Below are 20,150 nucleotides of genomic sequence, written 5' to 3'. Positions count from 1 at the left end.
GCTCTAGCCGGCGGGCGGGCGGGACCATAGAGATCCCGCGGCACCGCCCCCTCCACTGCCCGAGCGCCCGCTCGCGCGGCTCCCACAATGCACCGTACAATGGCCCGACCGCCGCCACTACCGGGGCCTGAGCGGGCCTGGCGGAGCCCGAGCGCGGCCCGGCCCGCAGTGCGGGGCCCCGAGCGCGGTGAGTGCCGGCGAGGGCCCCAGGGGACGGCGGGGAGCGGGGCGGGAGGCCGTCTCGTTGCGCCCGCGCGCCCGGCACCCGGAGCGACGGCGCCCCTCTTCTTGGGCCCCTCAGCGCGGTCGTCCACACCCCCGACCGGGGCCCCCTCTGCGTCAGCCCGGGCCCAGATAGGCCCCATGGGGACGAAAACTCTCCCCGGACCAGATACCTGGGTCTGGGGGACGCGAAGAAACTCCACTGCCCCCCCACCCCCCTTCCGAGACTCGGAGACGCAGCCCGAAGGGTCCACTACCCCCGACCCCCAGGGTCCCTGGGGACCCAGAGAAGCTGCACCTGCTCGCTCCCCGCGGACACGCCTACTCGGACCTACAGACCCCCCTCCCTGCTCCAAAGAGCCCGCTCTTTACCCTCTGTTTCATTTTCCAGAACCTCACAACCCTTTTCGAGGCTTCCCTCAAATACTTGGTTTTGGTTTTAGAAACCCAGATAGGACCTACTACAGTTCCCTCCGCAGTGACCGTATTCCCTAAATTTAGGTAACTTCTATCCGAACACCCATTTCCAGACTCTTGAAATTCGGGGAATTCACTTGTGACTATCTGGAACCTTCCAGTCCTCATAATTCCCCAATGTCTTTTATTTTTATTTTTTTTTGGTGTGTGTGTGTGGGGGTCCCTTAGAGATCCAGTTAGCTTGCTCATGATTCCTTGCCATACTTGCCCTTTTTTTTTTCCATTCCCGAGATCTCCAAACCCAGCCCCGAATTTGTTCCTTCCCCGGCAGCCGTCCCGTCCACTCCCATCTCTCCCAGCCCCAGAAGAATGAAACCTTCTAGACTCTAGAAGTCTAGAGTCTAGAAGCTGCTGGGGGAGCCAAGTGGTTCCCTGCAGTTCCAGCCCCACACTATGGCCCCAGCTCGGTGGGGGAAGGGACCTGTAAGGTGGACGACGTGGGGACAACTGGTGTGGGGGAGTTGTTGGTGCTTTCACCTGCCAGTGTAGCTTGTCTTCTGGCTTGTGTGTTTTTCCATCTGTCAGTTTAGGACGGTGATAGGGGCTGGCCTTGGGTTTCTAATCCCCCACCCCCACCCCCAGGTAAGGTCACCAGATTGGGACAGGGGTGGGGGTGGGTACCTAATCAGCTTTCCTCTTCGCGAAAACGGGGCTGTAGTGAGTTACAGGCCTTTTCTCAAGGCTTCCTCAGGAGTGGGAGGCAGCCGGAATGAGAGTCAAAGGGACTCGAGAGAGGGCCCGTCTGAACTGACAGAACTAGCAGCCCCAGAGTAGATCCAACCCCTGTTAATCCAGTTTGATGTCTCCTGGAAGGAATGATGCAAGTCACCGAGGCTCTCCAGCCTCTGTAATTTAATTCTCCCACCACTCCCCAGTGTGTGTGAGAGAGGGAGTGAGGGGGGCAGCTATTCTCATTCTCTGCTCCCCACTGTTTTCCAGCCAGTCAGTGTGTCTTTTGGATTCATTTCTGGTGCCCAGGTCAGGATCTGTTGTTGTTGTTTTTTTTCTCTTTAAGTCTATTTATAATTTCCCAGTTGCTATTTTGGGTTCTGCTTAAGGGAAGATTCTATCCACCCCAAGGAATGGGTTCCAGGGTGTGTTTCCTCCTCGGCAGGTGTTGAATTGAGTTCTTCAGATCCCCAAGTAGCTCTTAGGCAGGAGGGATAAAAGCTATTTTAGGGTAGTCACTGAAGTGGAGCTGTTAATCCTCTGTGGGTCTCTCTAGTTAAGAACACTTAGAGATTAACCCTTTCCTTGCTGTAGGAGGGCTGTTTCTCAACAGCGTTTTGAGAGGGTTGGGAGAATTCTAGTGGCAGCAGAAGGTGGGAACAGGCAACTCAATACAAAGGCAAAGATAATAGCTGCCTTTTGTTGGGTACTTCCTGCAAGAGAGGCCCTCTGCTGAGCTCTTTGCATACCTGACTAACATAATCCTTACAACAAGCCTGTGAGGTTAGTATTTTTAGCTTTACAGATGAGGAAACAGGCTAATAATGGAGAAAGAACACAGTTTCTATAGAGATGATGTAACATCATAAAAACTAGTTTCATCAGAAGGCAGCGGGTATGATGGCTCACAACAGAGGACAGACAGACTAGGGAGCAACTGGTCTCCTTTCAGCTTCCTAAGAGGGCCATACAGAGTTTTTAGCAGGCACTTGTACAGAGACTTAATAATAGAAGAGATGCCTAAAGTGAGAGAACTCTGGCCCAGGAAGGTAAAGTAAAGAGGGACTGGTTAGAGGGGATGACTGAGGGTTAATTGTGAGGGGAAAAGGGGAAGGTTGCATTCTGGGGAGATGATGGGAAGGGAAGGAAGCTGAGGTCTGAAAAGTAACATTAAAGGGGAGGGGGAAAAGTAGCCCTACTCAGGCCCCATGTGGAAAAGAGGCAGACACAAATTAGATGTCCGAGATGACACTGTGTATTCACACATTTTTATATGTCAGATGCTTTCAGGAGTATTATTTCACTTAATCCTCCATGAGAATATTATAGTTAAGGATAATAAATCTCAATTTTATTTTAAAAAATTTTATAACCATTTATTTCAGCCAGACTGAGGTCAGAAAGCAAGATCTCAAATGTTCTCAATAAATCTCTATCTTAGAAATTGAGGAAACGGAGGTTCAGAGAAACAAAATAACCTGCCCATAGTTTCACAGCCAGTGAGTGGCAGCTCTTCTGATAGCAAGTCCAAGGTTCTTTCCACGCTACCTCCCTCTTCAGATCAGGTGCCAGAAGGAATCTTAGGATGAAAATATACTGAGTTATACCAGTAACTGGGAGTGATTGTGTTTGTTTTATGGGAACAGGTTCTGTCAGCTTCTCTGTAGTTAAAGTTAGCATGTGAGACCAGAAGAGCAGCTTTGAAAGAGAAGCAGAATTCTTTGACAGTTTTGCCAAGGAAGAACTGAAGGAATAGGCCTGATGATGTGAGAAAAGCTCAGGATTCTTTCTGGAGGAGAGGAGTTTGCAGACAAAGGACAGAGGGAGAGAGACTAGATTCCCAAAAGGACTCCTTAAGGTAACACTAGCAGCTTTGGTTATCCAACAGCTTTTCAGTGACTGTAGGTGAGGACTTCCGCTGTGCCTTTTTAAAAGCTAGGGTAAGAAGGATCAGGGTGTTGGCTGTTTTCTTTTTAAAGCCTTAGCCCCATTAAATGCAGATCAAGGCAAGCACATGGCTGCTGGCTTCCTCCTTTGGTTCTGTGAGTACAGCCTCATGAGCCTGTTTCCTAGAAGCCCATTACTCATACTAAATTGCTGTGTCTTGTTTGTGCTTGTTCAGGAGAACAGATGAGGTGGACGTGTGGGAGGTGGGGGATGTACTGCTCTCTTTCTGAGTTTGTGCGGAATTTCCAGGGCTAGGCTCCCCTCTCACAGTAGCCAGAGTGGTACAACTTGCTTCCCTCTGGCTGCCATTCCCAACTTTCCAGAGGTTGAGGTGCGTGATTTCAGATATCAAGAGGAAGCAGAATTTGACTTTGAAGGTAAAGGAAATCCCCTCCAAATTAGACATTTCAAACTTGAGCTTCCTATCTACCCAATTCCAAGGTGTATAGTAATTGCTGGTATTATAAACAGGTAATTCTACCCTTGTGAAGAAGGAGGATACTTAAACATTGAAAGCAAGACATCAGGGACCTTTGAGGTTTATAATGAAGTAGGTAAATATGCCTTGACTTGAAGGCTCAAGTGGGACTAGTTTTTGGTGCTAGCTATACCTCACCAGCTTGTGATTCATGCAAAGTGCAGCCACCTTTGTGCAGATCATTCTAGGCAAATCTTCACTCATGATGGGGAAATGTTTATCATATTACATTGCAACGTTTCTTCAACAAGTGGAATGGTTCCTGAACAGGACATAGCTCATGTTAATGATGAGCAAAGCTCTCTAGGGCATGAACCCGCTGATCCTATCATCTTGTTCAAGGCCCGTCTGTTGGATGAATGGTCACTGTAAGCAGCAGTTGCTAATGAGCTGAGCAAGCATTCTGTGGCTCACAGCTAGTTTGTATGGTTGGCGCCCTCCCCAGATTCTCGTGGACAACCCCCAGATACCCTCTCGGCTCCCTTCACATGGAAAGGTCTCATGACCATATTTTGGCATGACCTCTTCAAAGGGAATCCCTGTTGTAGCAAGTTGCATTGCAATTGGTACTCTGTGATGTGCTTGTGAGTGTGAATGTGGATCTGTTGTTCCCCTTTTGAGAATCAGTTTGATAACTCCTATCCTCTTCGTCTGAGTTGATGTCAGGAAAGAAGTACTGACACTTGCTTCAGCCTCACCCCTCCCCAATCCCTACCCCTTCTACTCAATAAAAGAAAGGATCATACTTCAGGGTAATGGCTTCACACTTTGGAAGTGCTGTAACCCAGTTTAAACCAGAACTTCCTGAGTCTAAGTTAAGCCTATGAGAATCAACTTATACTCAACGATTAATTTACTCATCTAAAAGAAAGTTGAGGGTCCTTTTCTAGATGCTAGGTGTATGGAGATGAAAGAGATGTTCTGAGCCCTCAAAGAATCAGAGTTTGGTGGAGGAAACTAAGTTCTAATGCAAGTATGTTGTTAACCTGCTTGTAATGGAGAAATGAATGTGCACTGTGAAGTTCTATAGGAGGGGCCACTCAGCAGCTTGGGGTATTGGACAGGTTTGCTAAAGAAGAATGGTCTGGGCCCGAGACAAAAAGACTCAGAGAAGCAGTGGAGGGCATGATGGGACCAGCACTGGTTTAGTGGAAATGCTGAGTGTGCTGTTGCCTCCTCAGAAAGAATCTCTTGATGTTGATGTGCTACAAAGAAACATATTTGGCCTGGCTGGTGTGGCTCAGTGGATTGAGTTTCGTCCCATGGACCAAGAGGTCCCCAGTTTGATTCCCAGTCAGAGCACATGGTCAGGATGTGGGCTGATCCCCAGTAGGGGGCATGCAGGAGGCATATTTAAAACAAACAAAAAAAAACCCATCTGACACAGGGGCTGACTTTTCAGGGTGTAAATTTCCTAAGTAAAGGCTTTTCCTCTTCTCCGTTGCCTTTTGGGCATTTTATTGCTCCTTAGCACCTCCAGGAGGAGGAGAATTGTGGAAAATAGTGGGTGAGGGGGAGTTAGGGTAATGAGGAGGAAGAGGATATGCTGCTAGCTCTAAGTTTAGTGGGAAGGATGTAGAAGAGAAAGTTTGGAGTTTAGGGCTTTTATTTCCTCAGATTATCTTGTTTCTAGTAGCCTAGGTGGTACTAGTGAATAATGGTTACCACTAAGCACTTAGTAGGTTCCCAGCCTTTGCTGAGTGTTTTCTATTATCTCATTTAATCTTCAAAACATTCTTATGATTTAAGAGATTATTAAGCTTATTTTGTATGTGAGGAAACCGTTCAGGGAAGTAATTGGAAGGGCTGGGATTGGGACCGGGCTCTGTTTGCCTCCAGAACCCATATTTTCATGGTATTGAGCGCCCTAACACCAGGTGTTCTAATATTTCAGGTGAAGAGATTGTTTTCTGAAGGCTGCGTTGGAAGCTGTGACAGAGCAGAGAGCCCGTGTGAAGCCGATGGGGAGGCTTTCTGAGTAACATGGCCCTTCGCCATTAGCCTTGCCATGACCACATTTTTCACCAGCGTCCCCCCCTGGATTCAAGATGCAAAGCAGGAGGAGGAAGTGGGCTGGAAAATAGTTCCCAGGCCTCGGGGCCGGGAGGCGGAGAGTCAAGTGAAGTGCCAATGTGAAATCTCGGGGACACCCTTCTCAAATGGGGAGAAGCTGAGGCCTCACAGCCTTCCCCATCCAGAGCAGAGACCATATAGCTGCCCTCAGCTGCACTGTGGCAAGTCTTTTGCCTCCAAGTATAAGCTGTATAGGTAGGTGTCACTCCCATACCTCTTCCTGTCCTGGGGTTCCCAGAGGACAAAGCCAGAGAGACTCCACTGAGTGTGACAGAAGAGTAGAGGTTAATTTGTCTCATAAATGTACCCTGAATTCCAACCATTTGGGGTCACTCACTAAAAAATAGTGGTGGTGTTTTTTTATTCAAACACTAGAATGTGTGGGTACAATATCAGATAACCATGAACAAACTAGATTGAACATTTTTTTCTATACGTTTCCCCACTCCTGTAAGGTAACAGTGAAAATCTTGGCCAGAAATTAGGAATCCATCTTAGAACTTTAGAAGGAAAAGGAGATGCTGTGATCCAATCTATAAATTTTAAAGTGGAGGCTCAGAGTAGGAAAGTAACTTACCCAAGGTCACATAGCTTCTTAGGTACTACAGTGCCTCTTCTACTGAACCAGCCTGTCATTCAGATGATTACTTCTGTGTCTGTAGAGTCCCTGGTGTCCTCTGGGTTGGTGGCTTTCCTGAAACTTGTAAGCCCAAGAACCCCTGCTGAAGTGAAATTGAATGTAAGCAGAGCAGCTTTGAAGAGAAAGGGGCCAACTAAAAGCAATTTTGATTTTATCCTTGCTTTTCTATTAAAGGAACATGAACATGCTCTTTACAAATGAGATAAGCTGCCTGATGCAGTCTTTTATCTATTCATCTATCATGATTTATTGAGCTCCTGCTACACACCAGGCACAGATAGATGGGAGTGCTGGTCCTCCTTGAGTTTACTGTCTTAATGTGGACAGAGAGCAAATAGGTAAATATATGAACAAGATGACCACAGAAAGCCTCAGTTCCTTCTCTGGAAAACAGTTGATAGGAAGGAACTAAAACAGGTAACAGGGTAGTAGGGGCCCAGAATTGCCCTCATGACAGTTCTGTGGGCCTCAGGAATGCTTTGATTCTGTGTGCTCCTGTGTCTTAGGTAAATGCCTGTTGGAGCTGTCCTGTTAGACCATCTTTTTTTTTTTGAGAATTTTTATGTGTTTATTTGAACCAAAGTGATGATATATGCTGGGGAGCATGATCTCAAATGCTTCCCTCTTAAACTGTCATAGTGACAGTCTAGGTGACAGTGGGAGGCTGTAAGAAAGGTCCTAGTTCAGGAGGCATGACCTCTGACTCCACCTATTGTGTGATCTTAGGTTAGTTACTGAACCTCTTTGAGCTTCAGTTTCTTCACTTGCTAAATGAGGGAAGTAGGCTGTGGGTCACTCAGCACTTCTCATACATTATCATGTCAGTTATGTCATAGGAGGTCAATAGTAACCCTCATACGCGTGAGCATGAGAGTAGCATGAGAGGAATGGGGAGGTTTGATGCTCTTTAGGTAGAAAAGATCACTGGGTGCCATACTAGAAACAGTGGTGGCATACCTAAGTGAACCCAGTTCTCAGGAAGGTCTGTGTTTAAATTTAGTTTCTGCCACTTACTTACTGGTGGGTGGGACTGCTCCATGCTTTCAGCCTCTTATGGGGAACAAGGTTAATGACTCAGCTCACACTGGGCCTAGCAAATGGTCGGCCCTAAAAGTCTTGCTGAGTTGATTCTGAATGTATTATGGAGCTCTGGATTGTGATTCCTAGACTCTGAGCTGTTTTCCAGCCAGCAGGGAGCAGGTAAACCAACGGACACTGCTGTACCATGAGAACATTTAAAATATGTTGCTGGTTTACATGGCAAACAATTTAAGTGGTACAAATGGACATGCAGTGAAAATGAATGGTCTTCACATTCGAAGTCACTATTCTCCTCCCCAAAGACACCCAGAGAGGTGAGGGGGAGGGTCAGTTTCTTATGTGTCCTTGCTGAGGCATTCAAACATGTATTCCTTTTTTATTTTCACAAGGGATTGTATTGCATACATTATATTGAACTTCCTTTTTTGACTCAGCCCCAGATCAGGAAGTTTATCTAAACTTCATTTTCCCTTTATTGTGTCATTTAAAAATTTTTAAATATAATTTATTAAAAAGGAAATACATTCACATAATTCGAAAGGTACTAAAAGGTACAATGAAAATGCTCCATCACACCCATAAGCTGCATGTGTCTTCTCCCCAAAGGCAACCAATATTGTCAGTTTCTTTTATATCCTTCCAGAAATATTTTAAGCACATATAAGCAAACTTACACATATTTCCCTCTTTTTGTATGCATAGTGCCAGTCTATATGTACTCTTCTGTCTCATTGCTTTTCCCCATTTACTGTATTTTAGGAGCTTTTCCCTGTGGGTACATGGAAAGCTGCCTTATTTTTAAAAGTTGAGTTATTTTATGAATTTATCATAATTTATTTAACCAGTCCCCTATTGATGAATATTTAGGTTGTTCCTGATGTTTTGTTCTTTTGTTTTTTTTAGATATATTTTATTGATTTTTTGCAGAGAGGAAGGGAAAGGAATAGAGAGTTAGAAACATCAATCAGCTGCCTCTTGCACACCTCCTACTGGGGATGTGCCCACAACCAAGGTACATGCCCAAGACCGGAATCGAACCTGGGACCCTTCAGTCTGCAGGCTGATGCTCTATCCACTGAGCCAAACCGGTCAGGGCTGTTCCTGATGTTTTGCTACTAAATACACAAGGCTGAAAGAAAATAGTATATACAGGGTGGGGCAAAAGTAGGTTTACAGTGTGAGGACATGAAATAGTTTTTTGTATTATTATTTATTATTGTTTTTCATACAGACAACTGTAACCCTACTTTTGCCCCCCTCCCTATATATGATTCTTCAGGTGGGCAAGGATATCTAGAATACACTGAGTGGTCAGATTATTATGATCTCTGAACGCATAATAATCTGGCCATTCAGAGTGTGTGTGTGTGTGTGTATTAGAGCCTCGGTGCATGAATTTGTGCATGGGTGGGGTCTGGCCAGCCTGGCCAGTGGGAGGGGACATGGGTGGTTGGCCTGCCTGCCTGCTGGTCAAACTCCTGGTCAAGGGGACAATTTGCATAGTAGCCTTTTATTATATAGGATATACACTGAGTGGCCAGATTATTATGCGTTCAGAGATCATAATAATCTGGCCACTCAGTGATAGTTGGCATGGTATTCCATCCATTCCATTGCATGGCGCTACCATAATTTTTATATCTAGTTCCCTGATAATGGGCACCTCAGTTGTCTGGCCAGCCCTTGTGATCTTGCCTTTTTTTTCCTCCATCCCTATCCCAGGCACATGGCTACCCACTCAGCCCAAAAACCACACCAGTGCATGTACTGTGATAAGATGTTTCACCGCAAGGACCATCTCCGGAACCACCTGCAGACCCACGACCCCAACAAAGAGGCTCTTCACTGTTCCGAGTGCGGTAAGAATTACAATACAAAGCTGGGCTACCGGCGCCATCTGGCCATGCATGCCGCTAGCAACGGTGACCTCAGCTGTAAGGTGTGCCTGCAGACCTTTGAGAGTACCCAGGCCCTGCTAGAGCACCTGAAGGCCCACTCACGCCGGGTAGCAGGGGGTGCCAAGGAAAAGAAGCACCCCTGTGACCACTGTGACCGGCGCTTCTATACTCGTAAGGATGTGCGGAGGCACCTAGTGGTGCACACAGGCCGAAAGGACTTCCTATGCCAGTACTGTGCCCAGCGGTTTGGCCGCAAGGACCACCTGACACGGCATGTCAAGAAGAGCCACTCGCAGGAGCTGCTCAAAATTAAGACAGAGCCAGTGGACATGTTAGGCCTACTCAGCTGCAGCTCCACAGTCAGTGTGAAGGAAGAGCTGAGCCCTGTGCTGTGCATGGCCTCTCGGGACATGATGGGGGCCAAGGCCTTCCCTAGTATGTTACCCATGGGCATGTATGGCGCCCACATCCCTACCATGCCCAGTGCAGGCATGCCACACTCCCTGGTGCACAACACGCTGCCCATGGGTATGAGCTATCCTCTGGAATCTTCACCTATCTCTTCTCCAGCTCAGCTTCCTCCAAAATACCAGCTTGGATCTACCTCATACTTGCCCGACAAATTGCCCAAAGTGGAGGTGGATAGTTTTATGGCGGAACTTCCTGGAAGCCTGTCTCTTTCATCCGCAGAACCCCAGCCCGCCTCACCTCAGCCGGCGGCAGCTGCGGCCCTCCTAGATGAAGCACTGCTCACCAAGAGCCCCGCCAACCTCTCTGAGGCCCTCTGCGCTGCTAATGTGGACTTCTCCCACTTACTGGGCTTTCTTCCACTCAACCTGCCCTCATGTAACCCTCCTGGGGCCACAGGAGGCCTGGTCATGGGCTACTCCCAGGCTGAGGCACAGCCCCTGCTCACCACATTGCAAGCTCAGCCTCAAGATTCCCCAGGAGCTGGGGGACCTCTGAACTTCGGGCCTCTGCACTCCTTGCCTCCTGTTTTCACCTCTGGCCTGAGCACCACCACCCTGCCTCGTTTCCACCAGGCATTCCAGTAGCCCCGAAGGAGGCCCTCAGTTCAGTCTTGAACTCTGTCAGGGTGCTTCAGTACCCATCCTATCTGCATCCCCCATAACGGCAGCTGAGCTTTCAGAGCTGGGTTCAAACAGAAAAAAATCCAGTATCTGTATGGAGCACTTGGTTCGGGGGCTCAGGCTCCAGGATCAGTTCCAAGAGGAGCTTTGAGACCCAACCCCATGAAAAGATCACATACTATAGGACTTCAGGTATTTTTATTTTTTTATCTGAATCGGGAGCCACACTTAGTCCTCTCTTTCTCCAAAGTGTCAGAACCTCATTCTCTTTGGAGAAGGGGTGACCTGTTGGAGACACAGAGGGTTTCACTTTGGATGACCTCGAGAAAAATAGCCGAAGAAGCCCGCCTTCTGGTCCCAACCTGCAGACCCACACAGTTGGTCAGGCCCTGACGGCAGAGGGTCACTTGGCTCCATCACCTGCTTCCAACCAGCGGGCAGGAGAGAAGGCCTCTATTCTTCCCCATCATCCCATCCCTCCTGTACCAGCACCTCCATTTTCAGTCAGTGTTGTCCAGCAACAGTACTGTTTACACAGTCGCTTCAGACACACCATTTCACCTCCCTTGCCGAGCTGTTAGCCTTAGAATGATTGCAGTGAACATTGTTTACACACCGTGAATTCATTCCCACCAGTCCATTCCAGTTGGCACCAGCTGGAACCTTTTGGTACCTGGTGTTAACCGGAGCCCTGTTTACAAGGCGGAGTCGGGTCTCACTGACTTCTCTTCACTTGAGGTCATATTTTTCCCCTGTGGGGAAATAAACTGACTTTGGACTGCTTCAGTCTCTGCCATCTTCCATGACTGTGTCTGTTCCTGGCTTCCTCAGCAGTGTCTGCAGGAGACAGGCAAGAAGATTGGAGCAGTTTTCTCACAGGTCTGCAATTCTACTTTTCTCCAAGTATACATCATGACCCCCTCATTCTCCTCTTGAACTGGGGAGGGGAAGAAATAAAAGGCATGCCCACTTCCATCACCTCCCCATTCCCTAACCCCTACCGTGAGCATCATGCGCTGTTATCAGGAGTCTTTGAAGGAGGGGCTTCGGTTCTAGGCTGGTGTGAATAGCAAAGGAGAGGGTGTGAGCCCCTCATTTGTCTCTTACCTGTCCCTTTTCCAGGAAGTTGTGGAACTGTAGGAAGAGGAGTTTTCAGAAAGTTAGGACTGGGCAGATAGTTGAGTCCTAATCTATGGGTGCATCGTTGCTTCCCACACCAAACTTTTCTTACCCACAGTGTCCCTCCTCTCTCCTCTACTTTGCAGTTCCCTTGGACTCAGGGCCACTGTACATAGGCTTTTCTGCTCTCCATCAAAGAACTTCCACCTTCCTCGTGTGGCCCCCCTCCGTTTTGCCCCCAATATTCAGCAAGATTACTTGCAACAAATGATTAGTTCTGACTTGTGGGGCTCTCTGCCACAGGCAGCACAGCCCTTGCCCAGCTGAACCCCATCCCTGCTTCATCTCAGTTCTGCATGGGCACTCTTCCCACTCATGGAAGGGAGATAGCTCAGGGACCACCAATGTGGGACCCTCCTGAGACTCCTCCACTCTGATTCAGAAACACACTTCTACCTCTTTACTGTTAACTCCTACAGATGCAGCCAGCAGTTTCTGGGCACTTCTCATAGCAGGTGCCTCATGCTGGCTTCTCCACTAGGATTTCAGGACAAACTACCGAGGAACTGCCTCAGCCTCCTCCCAGTCCCCCCCTCTTCCCCTTCCGTCTAGATATAACTTTGGTCTATCATCAGAAACTGAGCAGGTCCAAGACCCAGGCTTCTGCTTCAGCCCAGGCCAGTACTCTTTGTTTGAGGTGAAAGCCTTAAAATGTAGCTCTCTAGCCCTTGATTGGAAGCAATGTGGAGTGACTAAGCATGTTTTGATTTAGGCAGGGTATCTTGGGATACCTTTAAAAAATAAAACCAGATATAAATATCTGGCAAGGTTGAAATCAGACTAGGTAATTTGCTTCTAAAAATTAGTTTCAGTGAGTCCCAGGGACTGATTAAGGTTTATTTTAAAAAAGCGTCCACCTTGGTACGCAGCCACCTCCTGCATGCTGTGCATGTTATTGGGACTCGTATTACAGGAAATGGTATGTGAGGATCCAAGCAGGACTCAGTGCTGCCATTCTCCTTGTCTCTGGTCTTCATCACTAGACCCAGTAACCCTTTACCACCTTCCCTGCACCCATAGTTTACAGAGGCAAATGGGCCTCTGGCCACAGAATATAGTCTCAGGCTGTTAGGGGAGACCCCTCCTTTCTGCCTGCTCTTTCCTGTCCCTTCCTTGAATCCTCTCCGCCATTAGTGATGCTGGGAAACTCATAGGACAGGCAGAGCAACTATTTAAAACCTTGTAATTGGAGCCTTGCCTCCTCCCCTTCTTTCCCTCCTGCTCCCTTTCCTCTTCCTTCAGTGCCCTCACCACCCACAAGGAATTTCCCTATCACTGTGAACTTGGCAAATGCAGAGGTACATCTGCCTTTACTTTTTTTTACCATAGCCACCTAGCTGTTCCTTAAACCTCCCTTTTCATAATTTAAAAAAAAAAAAAAAAAAAAAAAAGCCTTATTGACCTGGTTGTTCAAAGGATAAGAATAGCTTTATCCTACACTCAGTACCAAACTCACTTCAGTACCCTTACTGAGGCCATGCGAGCCTGAGGGGCATGTGGCAGAGACCAAACAGGGACCAGGAAAAAGGGGTAGTAATGTCCCCTTTCCCCACCATCTCCTCTAACTTCTGTCAGCGATGAGCTGCCCTGAATGGGGGCAGACACCTCCCACCCTGCACAGTAGCTGGTCACGGTTGAGTGCAGTCCTGGGGCCAGAGGACAGCATGCCCAGCTCTGTCAGACCAAGGATCTGTGCACATCGTAAAGGGGTGAGAGGCAGGGAAAGGAGCACCAATGAGGCTTTTCTCCCCAACCTTTTACAAATGGCATTTTGTTAATGGAAATCTGGGAAGCAGGTGTGATTACTTTTTTGCTCGTAGATATTGTCCTAAGTTGAAATTCTCCCACTACCCTAAACTTTCCCCTAGTAGCCCTTTAAATCCACCCCCCCTTCTTTTTGGTAGTTGTTTTTTCCACCCCTCTATCCATCTCCCCTCTTTATCTAGGAGCTGTTTGTAAACACGATTTTTAAAAAAAACAATTTATATTGTACAGGATCAATATTTTGCTTTTAACAAGGATATTTATGTAATAAACTTTGCCTTAGGCAGGTGTTGGCCAGAAAAATCCAGATTCCTCTGGGACCCCACCCTGGCCTCTCCTGGAGCTCTGAACCTGCTGTGGAAGGAATTGGCTGTGACCTTCACCACTGGATAGTAGGGGCTGTGGCTAGGGAGGAGGGTGTTGTGGTTCTGACAGGAGAAGGATTCACCATGATAATCTAGTGCCTCTGTTGAGGTGTTTGGAAGAAGTATTCTATTCCAATTTCTTCAGATATAAGCTGATTTTCTTAGTGGATTCTCCCCATATGCACATCTCCACCTCTGAATATTCGGCACTAGAGCTCCTGAAATACCACTTCTTCTCATACACCCCCCTCCCTCCCAGTGGTCAAAGGCTTTGGAGCCTCTCTTTCGTAATGCCAGATTATTTAAAGAGAAAGATACAAGACAAAAACCTTCTAGCACTTTGTAAACAGTGAATAACCTCTTGGAGTATTTTTGGCTTTATATAAAACAAGGTTTTTAATTGTAAAATATAAGTGCCATTAGAAAATGCACAGGGCATATCTTTGTTAAAGTAGATTTTCAATGTTTTACAGAATTACATTTTCAAAAAAAAGTTTTTATAATGAAGTTGTTTATTAAAAACTTCTGAATGATGTGTTTGGAAGTTGTGAACCTATCTGATTGGGAAAGGGTTGGAGAGAGTCTGGGGAAGAATTGGAACCTCCAAACATCTTTAGCATCTAAGGAGATGATGAGTATAGAACAGACAGGAGCGACCTACACTTTGGCACCTAGAAACTGCATTCCTACCTAATAAAAGGGAAGTATGCAAATAACTATCACTCCACTACACCCACGATTGGGCCGGCGGCAGGCTGGGAGCGGGACTTGGGGTGGCCAATTGGGCTGACAGGATGAGGGGGGGCGGTGGCCAGAGGAAAACTGCTGCTGGCGGAAAACTGGTATCGGCAGCCAGGTGAAGGAAGGTCTATTGCACGAAACTTTGTGCAACGGGCTTCTAGTTTGAAATAAAAGATCTAGGATGCCTTTGAGGAAAGTGGCATCATATTATCACTTAATCTTGGATGCAAAGGTCAGGAAAATCAAATTGGCTTAATGATTTCATGAAACTGAAAATGCCAAATGTAGATTAGTCTTTAGGTTAGGATTGATCCAGCAATTCAAAAGGTTGGTCTGAGCATTCTGATTTCTTTCTGCCCTATCTTGCACAGTTGTGACTGCATCCTCGGGGCCTACAAAGTGGCTTGTCCCTTTGTGTAGGAGTAGAGTGCTGCTATGATTCCAGATCTGTTATTCTCACACAGTGCTGACCAGGAAGAGAAAGGGAGTCCTTTTATTCACAAAAGCCCCAGTAAGCATCTCCTATCTTATTGGCCTTGAGGGGATTCTGTGCTATCCCCAAACCAGTCACCAAAAGCCAGTGATGACAAGGTTGAGACGGGAAAATTTTGTTTCTCAAAGGAAATTTGAGGTACTATTATGAAGAAGAATGAATGGATACTGGTTGTCCAAGAAAAATGTTATCCACTGCTCACAGTGCACAACTGGTAAGTAACAGAGCTAGGACCTGACCTTGCTCACTTGTGCCGATCCATTAGGTTCAGACAAACTTGAGAGGCTGACATGGCTTGGCCAGTCGCTAATAAAGGTAGTTATCACTCTCCTGGGTCCCATCACTTGTGCTAAAATCCCCCCATCCAGGGTTCAGACTGAGCTTGTTTTTCTGTGGTCTGGAGCCAGTGTCCTTAGCCAAGCAGTGCAACTCTGGAGTCCAACCCAGGAGTCCAAGGGGCATTAACAAGAATTAATGTGTGTAACAGGTGTTGTGTGTAAAAAGGGCAGTGGGTTGGCCCTTCATCTCTTTGGCCTTCCACTTGACAAATGTTCACTGTCCATCTCAATGGGTCAGATCTCTGGCTAGCGCCCCAATGAAATCCACCTTGCCCTCTAGGGAGTTTGTGCCCCAGGATGGTCCTGCGGGCTCAGACTATCTTATCCATTGTGCCAGGGGAGGATGAAGGCTTTCTGGAGGAGGTGGCAAGAACTTCAAGGCAGAACAGGGACATAGGTATATTGACCTCCACAGGCTACACATTTCAAAGCCAAGACCACAGGAACGGATGCATTTGTAGGATCAGGGCTGCAGGGACTGGTCCATCCAATCTCTTACCTATTCAAGCACACAGACCCTGCACTTCAGACTCGAGTTCACATTTGTGAAATGTTTGGTACAGAGCCAAGGGCTAGCCCCAGAGTCTAAGTCAAATTGTCTACCTTTCAGCCTACTGGCCAGAAGGGCCCAGCTGGCAGGGATGAAACCAGGCAGATGCCACTTGTTCCCTGGTTGGCAGTACTTGAGACCCTCCCTTGCCCCAGATCCTTTTTCTCTGACCTTGTTTCTCCTTTCTTCACATAGTTTGAGCATCTCCATGTGCTGATCAATTGTCAAATACTGTCAACTGCAGCACGCAGTTTGGTTGCAAGGGATACTCTTGAGCCCCTCTGCATATGCCTGAGTAATTTATCCAGTGCAAAGCTGCAAGGTGTCCTACAGCTACCCCAAAGCTGCAGAGGACTGGGGGCACCTGGAGACTCCCACCTGCCCACCACAGATGGGGGGAACGGTAATCGCCTGGCTGGTAGCTGTGATGGAAAATTCTGTCTATAACCAGGGGTTGGGCTTGGCCCCTGATGCTTACTCGGAGCTGCTCCTTGCTTGGTACACCCCCGCACTTCACCACCAGCGCCCTACTAATAGTGGGCCAGTTCTGTCTGGCACCGGATGTTTCATCCCCACCGGGAAGTTCCCTGCTCCTCGGCCAGACCTGGCCCCTCGCGACCCCCGCCTCCCCCTCTCTGCCCCGCCCCCCCTCCCTCAGCCGGGCGACCCTAGCGAATCACCTCCCAATAAGAGGGCGCGCGCCAAGGAGTTGGAGACCAGACGTTCCGCCAGCTGCCACTCTCGCGGAGTCCCCTTTGTTGACAGAGCCCCCGAGCCCCTTCAGGCCAGAGGCTTCCGCAGGTGAAGGCGGAGGAGGGTGCTTAAGTCCTGGAAACCACCGCGCGCCTGCCGCCCGGCCCCGCACAAGAGCGGGGGCTCACGCCTGGCCTTGGCGGCTTGGGCCCGAGAAGCCGGGGAATGCGGGCACCCAGACTCGCAGCCGGCCCCGGGACCACCTCGCCAGGTCCTGGGAGTCGGGAAGCGGCCTCCGCAGCGACTGATCATAACCTGGAAAACGGCCTTGTTGGGGGCGAGGCCCCAAAAACCCGTGGCGTAGAGGGGTTGGGGGGGCTCGTGCTGAAGCCGGGCGGGAAGGCGGAAGAAGTGATTATTGAGGAGGGCGCCATCTTCTTGGAGGAGGCCGATTGGGAGGTGCAAGAGCAGCAGGTGGCAGAGAAGCTGGAGGTGGCAGAGAAGGACGGAGGCGCAGGAAGGACCGGTACCCCTAAACCTTGATGGCCCAGTTATGGACCCACTGGAGGCCATCCACTGGAAGCTGGAGGCCATGAGTGCCCAGGCCAACCGGGCCTATCTGCAGCTTGAGCGCAGGTATGGGCGCATGAACCTAGTCCTTAGATTCATTATCCAGACTATTCCTGGCTTCTGGGTCACCACCTTCCTGAACCACCCGCAGCTGTCAGCCATGATTAGCCCCGCACTTCACCGCCAGCGCCCTACCAATCTGGGGCCAGTTCTTTCTGGCACCCGTTGAGATGAAGATATGCTCTGCTACCTGATCAACTTGGAGATGAGGGAGCTTAGGAATGCCAGGATAGGCTGCAAGTTCAAGTTCTGCTTTTGGAGCAACCCCTACTTCCGGAACCAGGTGACAGTGAAGGAGTATGAATGCAGATCCTCAGGCCGGTGGTGTCAATTGCAACTCGCATTCCATGGCACCCGGGCCAGGAACCACCTGCTCGGGTGCACAGGAACCGGGAGACTGTCCGAAGCTTCTTTATCAGGTTCTCAGCACAGCCTCCCAGAAGCTGACAGGGTTGCCCAGATTATTAAAGAGGATCTGTGGCCCAACCCACTGCAGTACTGCTTACTGGGGAATAGGCCCCACACAGCCAGGTGAGGCCTAGTAAGGTGGCCCACAGAGCCCCCTCCTAGGCCCTATGGGTTCCAATGTGGCTAAGTCCCACGCTGGGACCTGGCCCCTACCTACATAAGACTTCCTTCTGCCTCCTGTGGACCTCTGCTTACGCCAACAATGGCACTCTGCCATCTGCTTTCTCCTCCACACACTCTGGCCCCTCTAGACATTTAGTGGATGCAGCTCCAAGACTGTAACCTTCATGGCCAAGTTCTTTTGTTTCCATGTGGCCTTCATGCATCATGGGACTCATATGCCACAGTGTCTATAGACCCAATGCTGTAGACATGTACCGTACTTTCCGGCGTATAAGACAACTGGGCGTATAAGATTTTCCTGGGTTAAAAAGTCATTTTATACGCCAGAAAATACGGTATATTGGACTATATTGATGGGATTAGATATAATGGATTAGATATATTGGACTACTGTATTTTCCGGCGTATAAAACGACTTTTTAACCCAGGAAAACCTTATACACCCAGTCGTCTTATACGCTGGAAAATACGGTACTGCCATCACCTTCATGGCCTATCTTTGATCCTAGCCTTACTACCCATTTCTGAGATGGGTTCCCACAAGTCATAGCTAGGAGGACCAATGCCTCTTCAAGGCCATAATATGCTGGGCTTCATATTTATGCTGGCCATGCACATGGGCTGTGGCAAGCTGAATCTTATCACCCACAATGAAGTGGGTGCATTGTGCTGGCTGTCAACCAGACTTGGACATTCCAGGGCTTCAGAGCTTCGCCAGCACAGGCCAGGCTACCCCACACTGCTGGACTGTTCAGCATCTGGCAGCATGGGCACAGCGACAGCAGACCACTGTTGGGCATGGGTGAGGTCAAGGACATGAAGCAGTGGGTAACACATTCTTTGTGATCATGCTGCTCTTATCCATGTTGGTGCTATCTCACAGCCCGCTGTCTGTGAAGTACCTTACCAATATTCTCTGCTGTACCTTACCATGTCTGGCCATCACCTGTCTCATGAGCTTTGCCCAGTTTGCCACCAATCCTTTTGCCTGCTCCCAGGTCTATAAGGACCTCAAGGACTGCCTTTCGACTCAGGTGGGCCACCTGCAAATGCACAAGAGATCTCCCAAACCCCCAGGAACTCTGCTTCTGGCACATCTGGGTATGAGCTCAAGGCAGGGGCAATGACTGGTCTCTTCCAGAAGCCTCCCTTCCTGACCCCCCATCACTGGACTCCCATAGAACCCAGCTTCCCTTGCCTCTACCTGTTTTTAGCTTCCAGGTTGAGGGTTCTGGGGAAGAGGTGTTTCTGGTCATGGGGCCTACACCTGCCCAGAGCTCACATCTATTTATTTTCTTTAAAGTGACAGCTCAGAAACAGAAAATAAACAATTGAAGGAGCAAGTTGTTTTTTTAATAAAGAGGAGCAGGCTTTGTGGTTTAATTTGCCTCTTTGTCTCCCGAGAGGATGGGCTGGCTCATAGACTGCTGGGCTTTGTCCCGGCTGCTACCATGCCCTCCTTCTTCACCAAGGTCGAGTCTTCAAAGGGGGAGGGCAGGGCTGCTGAACAGAGACCAGGAGGTCTGAGCCCCGGGAGCAGGGGTAGCTCATTGTTTTGTTTATGCTGTGTTCTTTTAGACTAACTTTAGCCCAACTCTTTCTTCCACCAGGTCCAATCCCCCCTGTGGGATCCTCCCGCCCCAAGTTCCCCTCTCCAGGCCTTCATGGCTGTTTCCATTTTATTTTGGGGGTGATAATACCCCGGCCCCTTCCCATGGAAGGCTATGTCTTCTGCTCCCCAGGACTTGGGGAGGTCTTGACACAAAATAATGAGGGGGGCTGGTGGGAGGGCGGAGGCGGGGGAGAGGTGCTCTCAGAAGCCCAAGTCAGCTGTATGGAGTGAAAGGGAGAGAGCCCCCTGACTTCTTAACTTTTTTGGTTCACTAATACTTTTTTTTTTAAATTAGAAGAACTATTACCAGAACACGGCAACTTTAGGGGTTCTCTTGGTCCAGGTAAAAACTTGTATAGAAAGTAAATGCTATGTTTTCCATTTCACTGCTTTTAAGTAATGCATCCCCTTCTCCATTTCCACCCACTGGGGTAATTGAGCTGTCGAGGCCTTCTTGTTGCCTTTAGTTGAGAACATTTTCAAGAATGTCATTGTAATTATTTTATGCCATTGGGAACTTATGTGGCTATTCCTGATTGTTATCAAATTTTTATGGCCTGTTAATTATAACCCTGTACTTAGAAGTAGTTTGAATAATGGTGGTTTTGTAGGACTTCAGAATGGAAACTGTTACTGTGTTTTGTGAGGATAGCCTCCA

General features: G+C 48.5%; 1 protein-coding gene and 1 pseudogene across 3 annotated transcripts; both read left to right on the top strand.

Annotated features, from left to right (window-relative positions):
• The first annotated feature begins 49 nt into the window (after nt 1–49).
• On the top strand, nt 50–16,605 carry PLAGL2 (PLAG1 like zinc finger 2). 2 transcript variants are annotated; one of them, XM_079783376.1, is made up of 3 exons: nt 50–187; nt 5,688–6,061; nt 9,270–16,605. In XM_079783376.1, exons 2-3 carry the CDS (start codon nt 5,802–5,804, stop codon nt 10,498–10,500), a joined length of 1,491 nt encoding a protein of 496 aa, XP_079639502.1. In that variant the 5' UTR covers nt 50–187; nt 5,688–5,801; the 3' UTR covers nt 10,501–16,605. The 2 variants fall into 2 exon arrangements, with proteins under 2 accessions (XP_079639502.1, XP_079639503.1); XM_079783377.1 differs by lacking the exon at nt 5,688–6,061.
• On the top strand, nt 15,714–18,068 carry LOC307107473 (putative testis-specific Y-encoded-like protein 3; annotated as a pseudogene). Its single transcript has 2 exons — nt 15,714–15,813; nt 16,793–18,068. The product of its transcript is annotated as a putative testis-specific Y-encoded-like protein 3 (transcript).
• Nucleotides 18,069–20,150: the final 2,082 nt, after the last annotated feature.

The sequence above is a fragment of the Cnephaeus nilssonii genome (assembly GCF_951640355.1).
Source record: "Cnephaeus nilssonii genome assembly, chromosome: 11".
NCBI classification, from domain to species: domain Eukaryota; kingdom Metazoa; phylum Chordata; class Mammalia; order Chiroptera; family Vespertilionidae; genus Cnephaeus; species Cnephaeus nilssonii.
Note: the sequence above shows the minus strand (reverse complement) of the source record. Positions and strands in the feature narration are given on the sequence as shown.

Excerpts from the sequence above, each read along its gene's own strand:
- PLAGL2 (XM_079783376.1), top strand. The coding sequence starts at position 5,802 with ATGACCACATTTTTCACCAGCGTCCCCCCCTGGATTCAAGATGCAAAG. Across the intron at positions 6,062-9,269 it reads TCCAAGTATAAGCTGTATAG|GCACATGGCTACCCACTCAG; the intron begins GTAGGTGTCACT and ends TCCCTATCCCAG.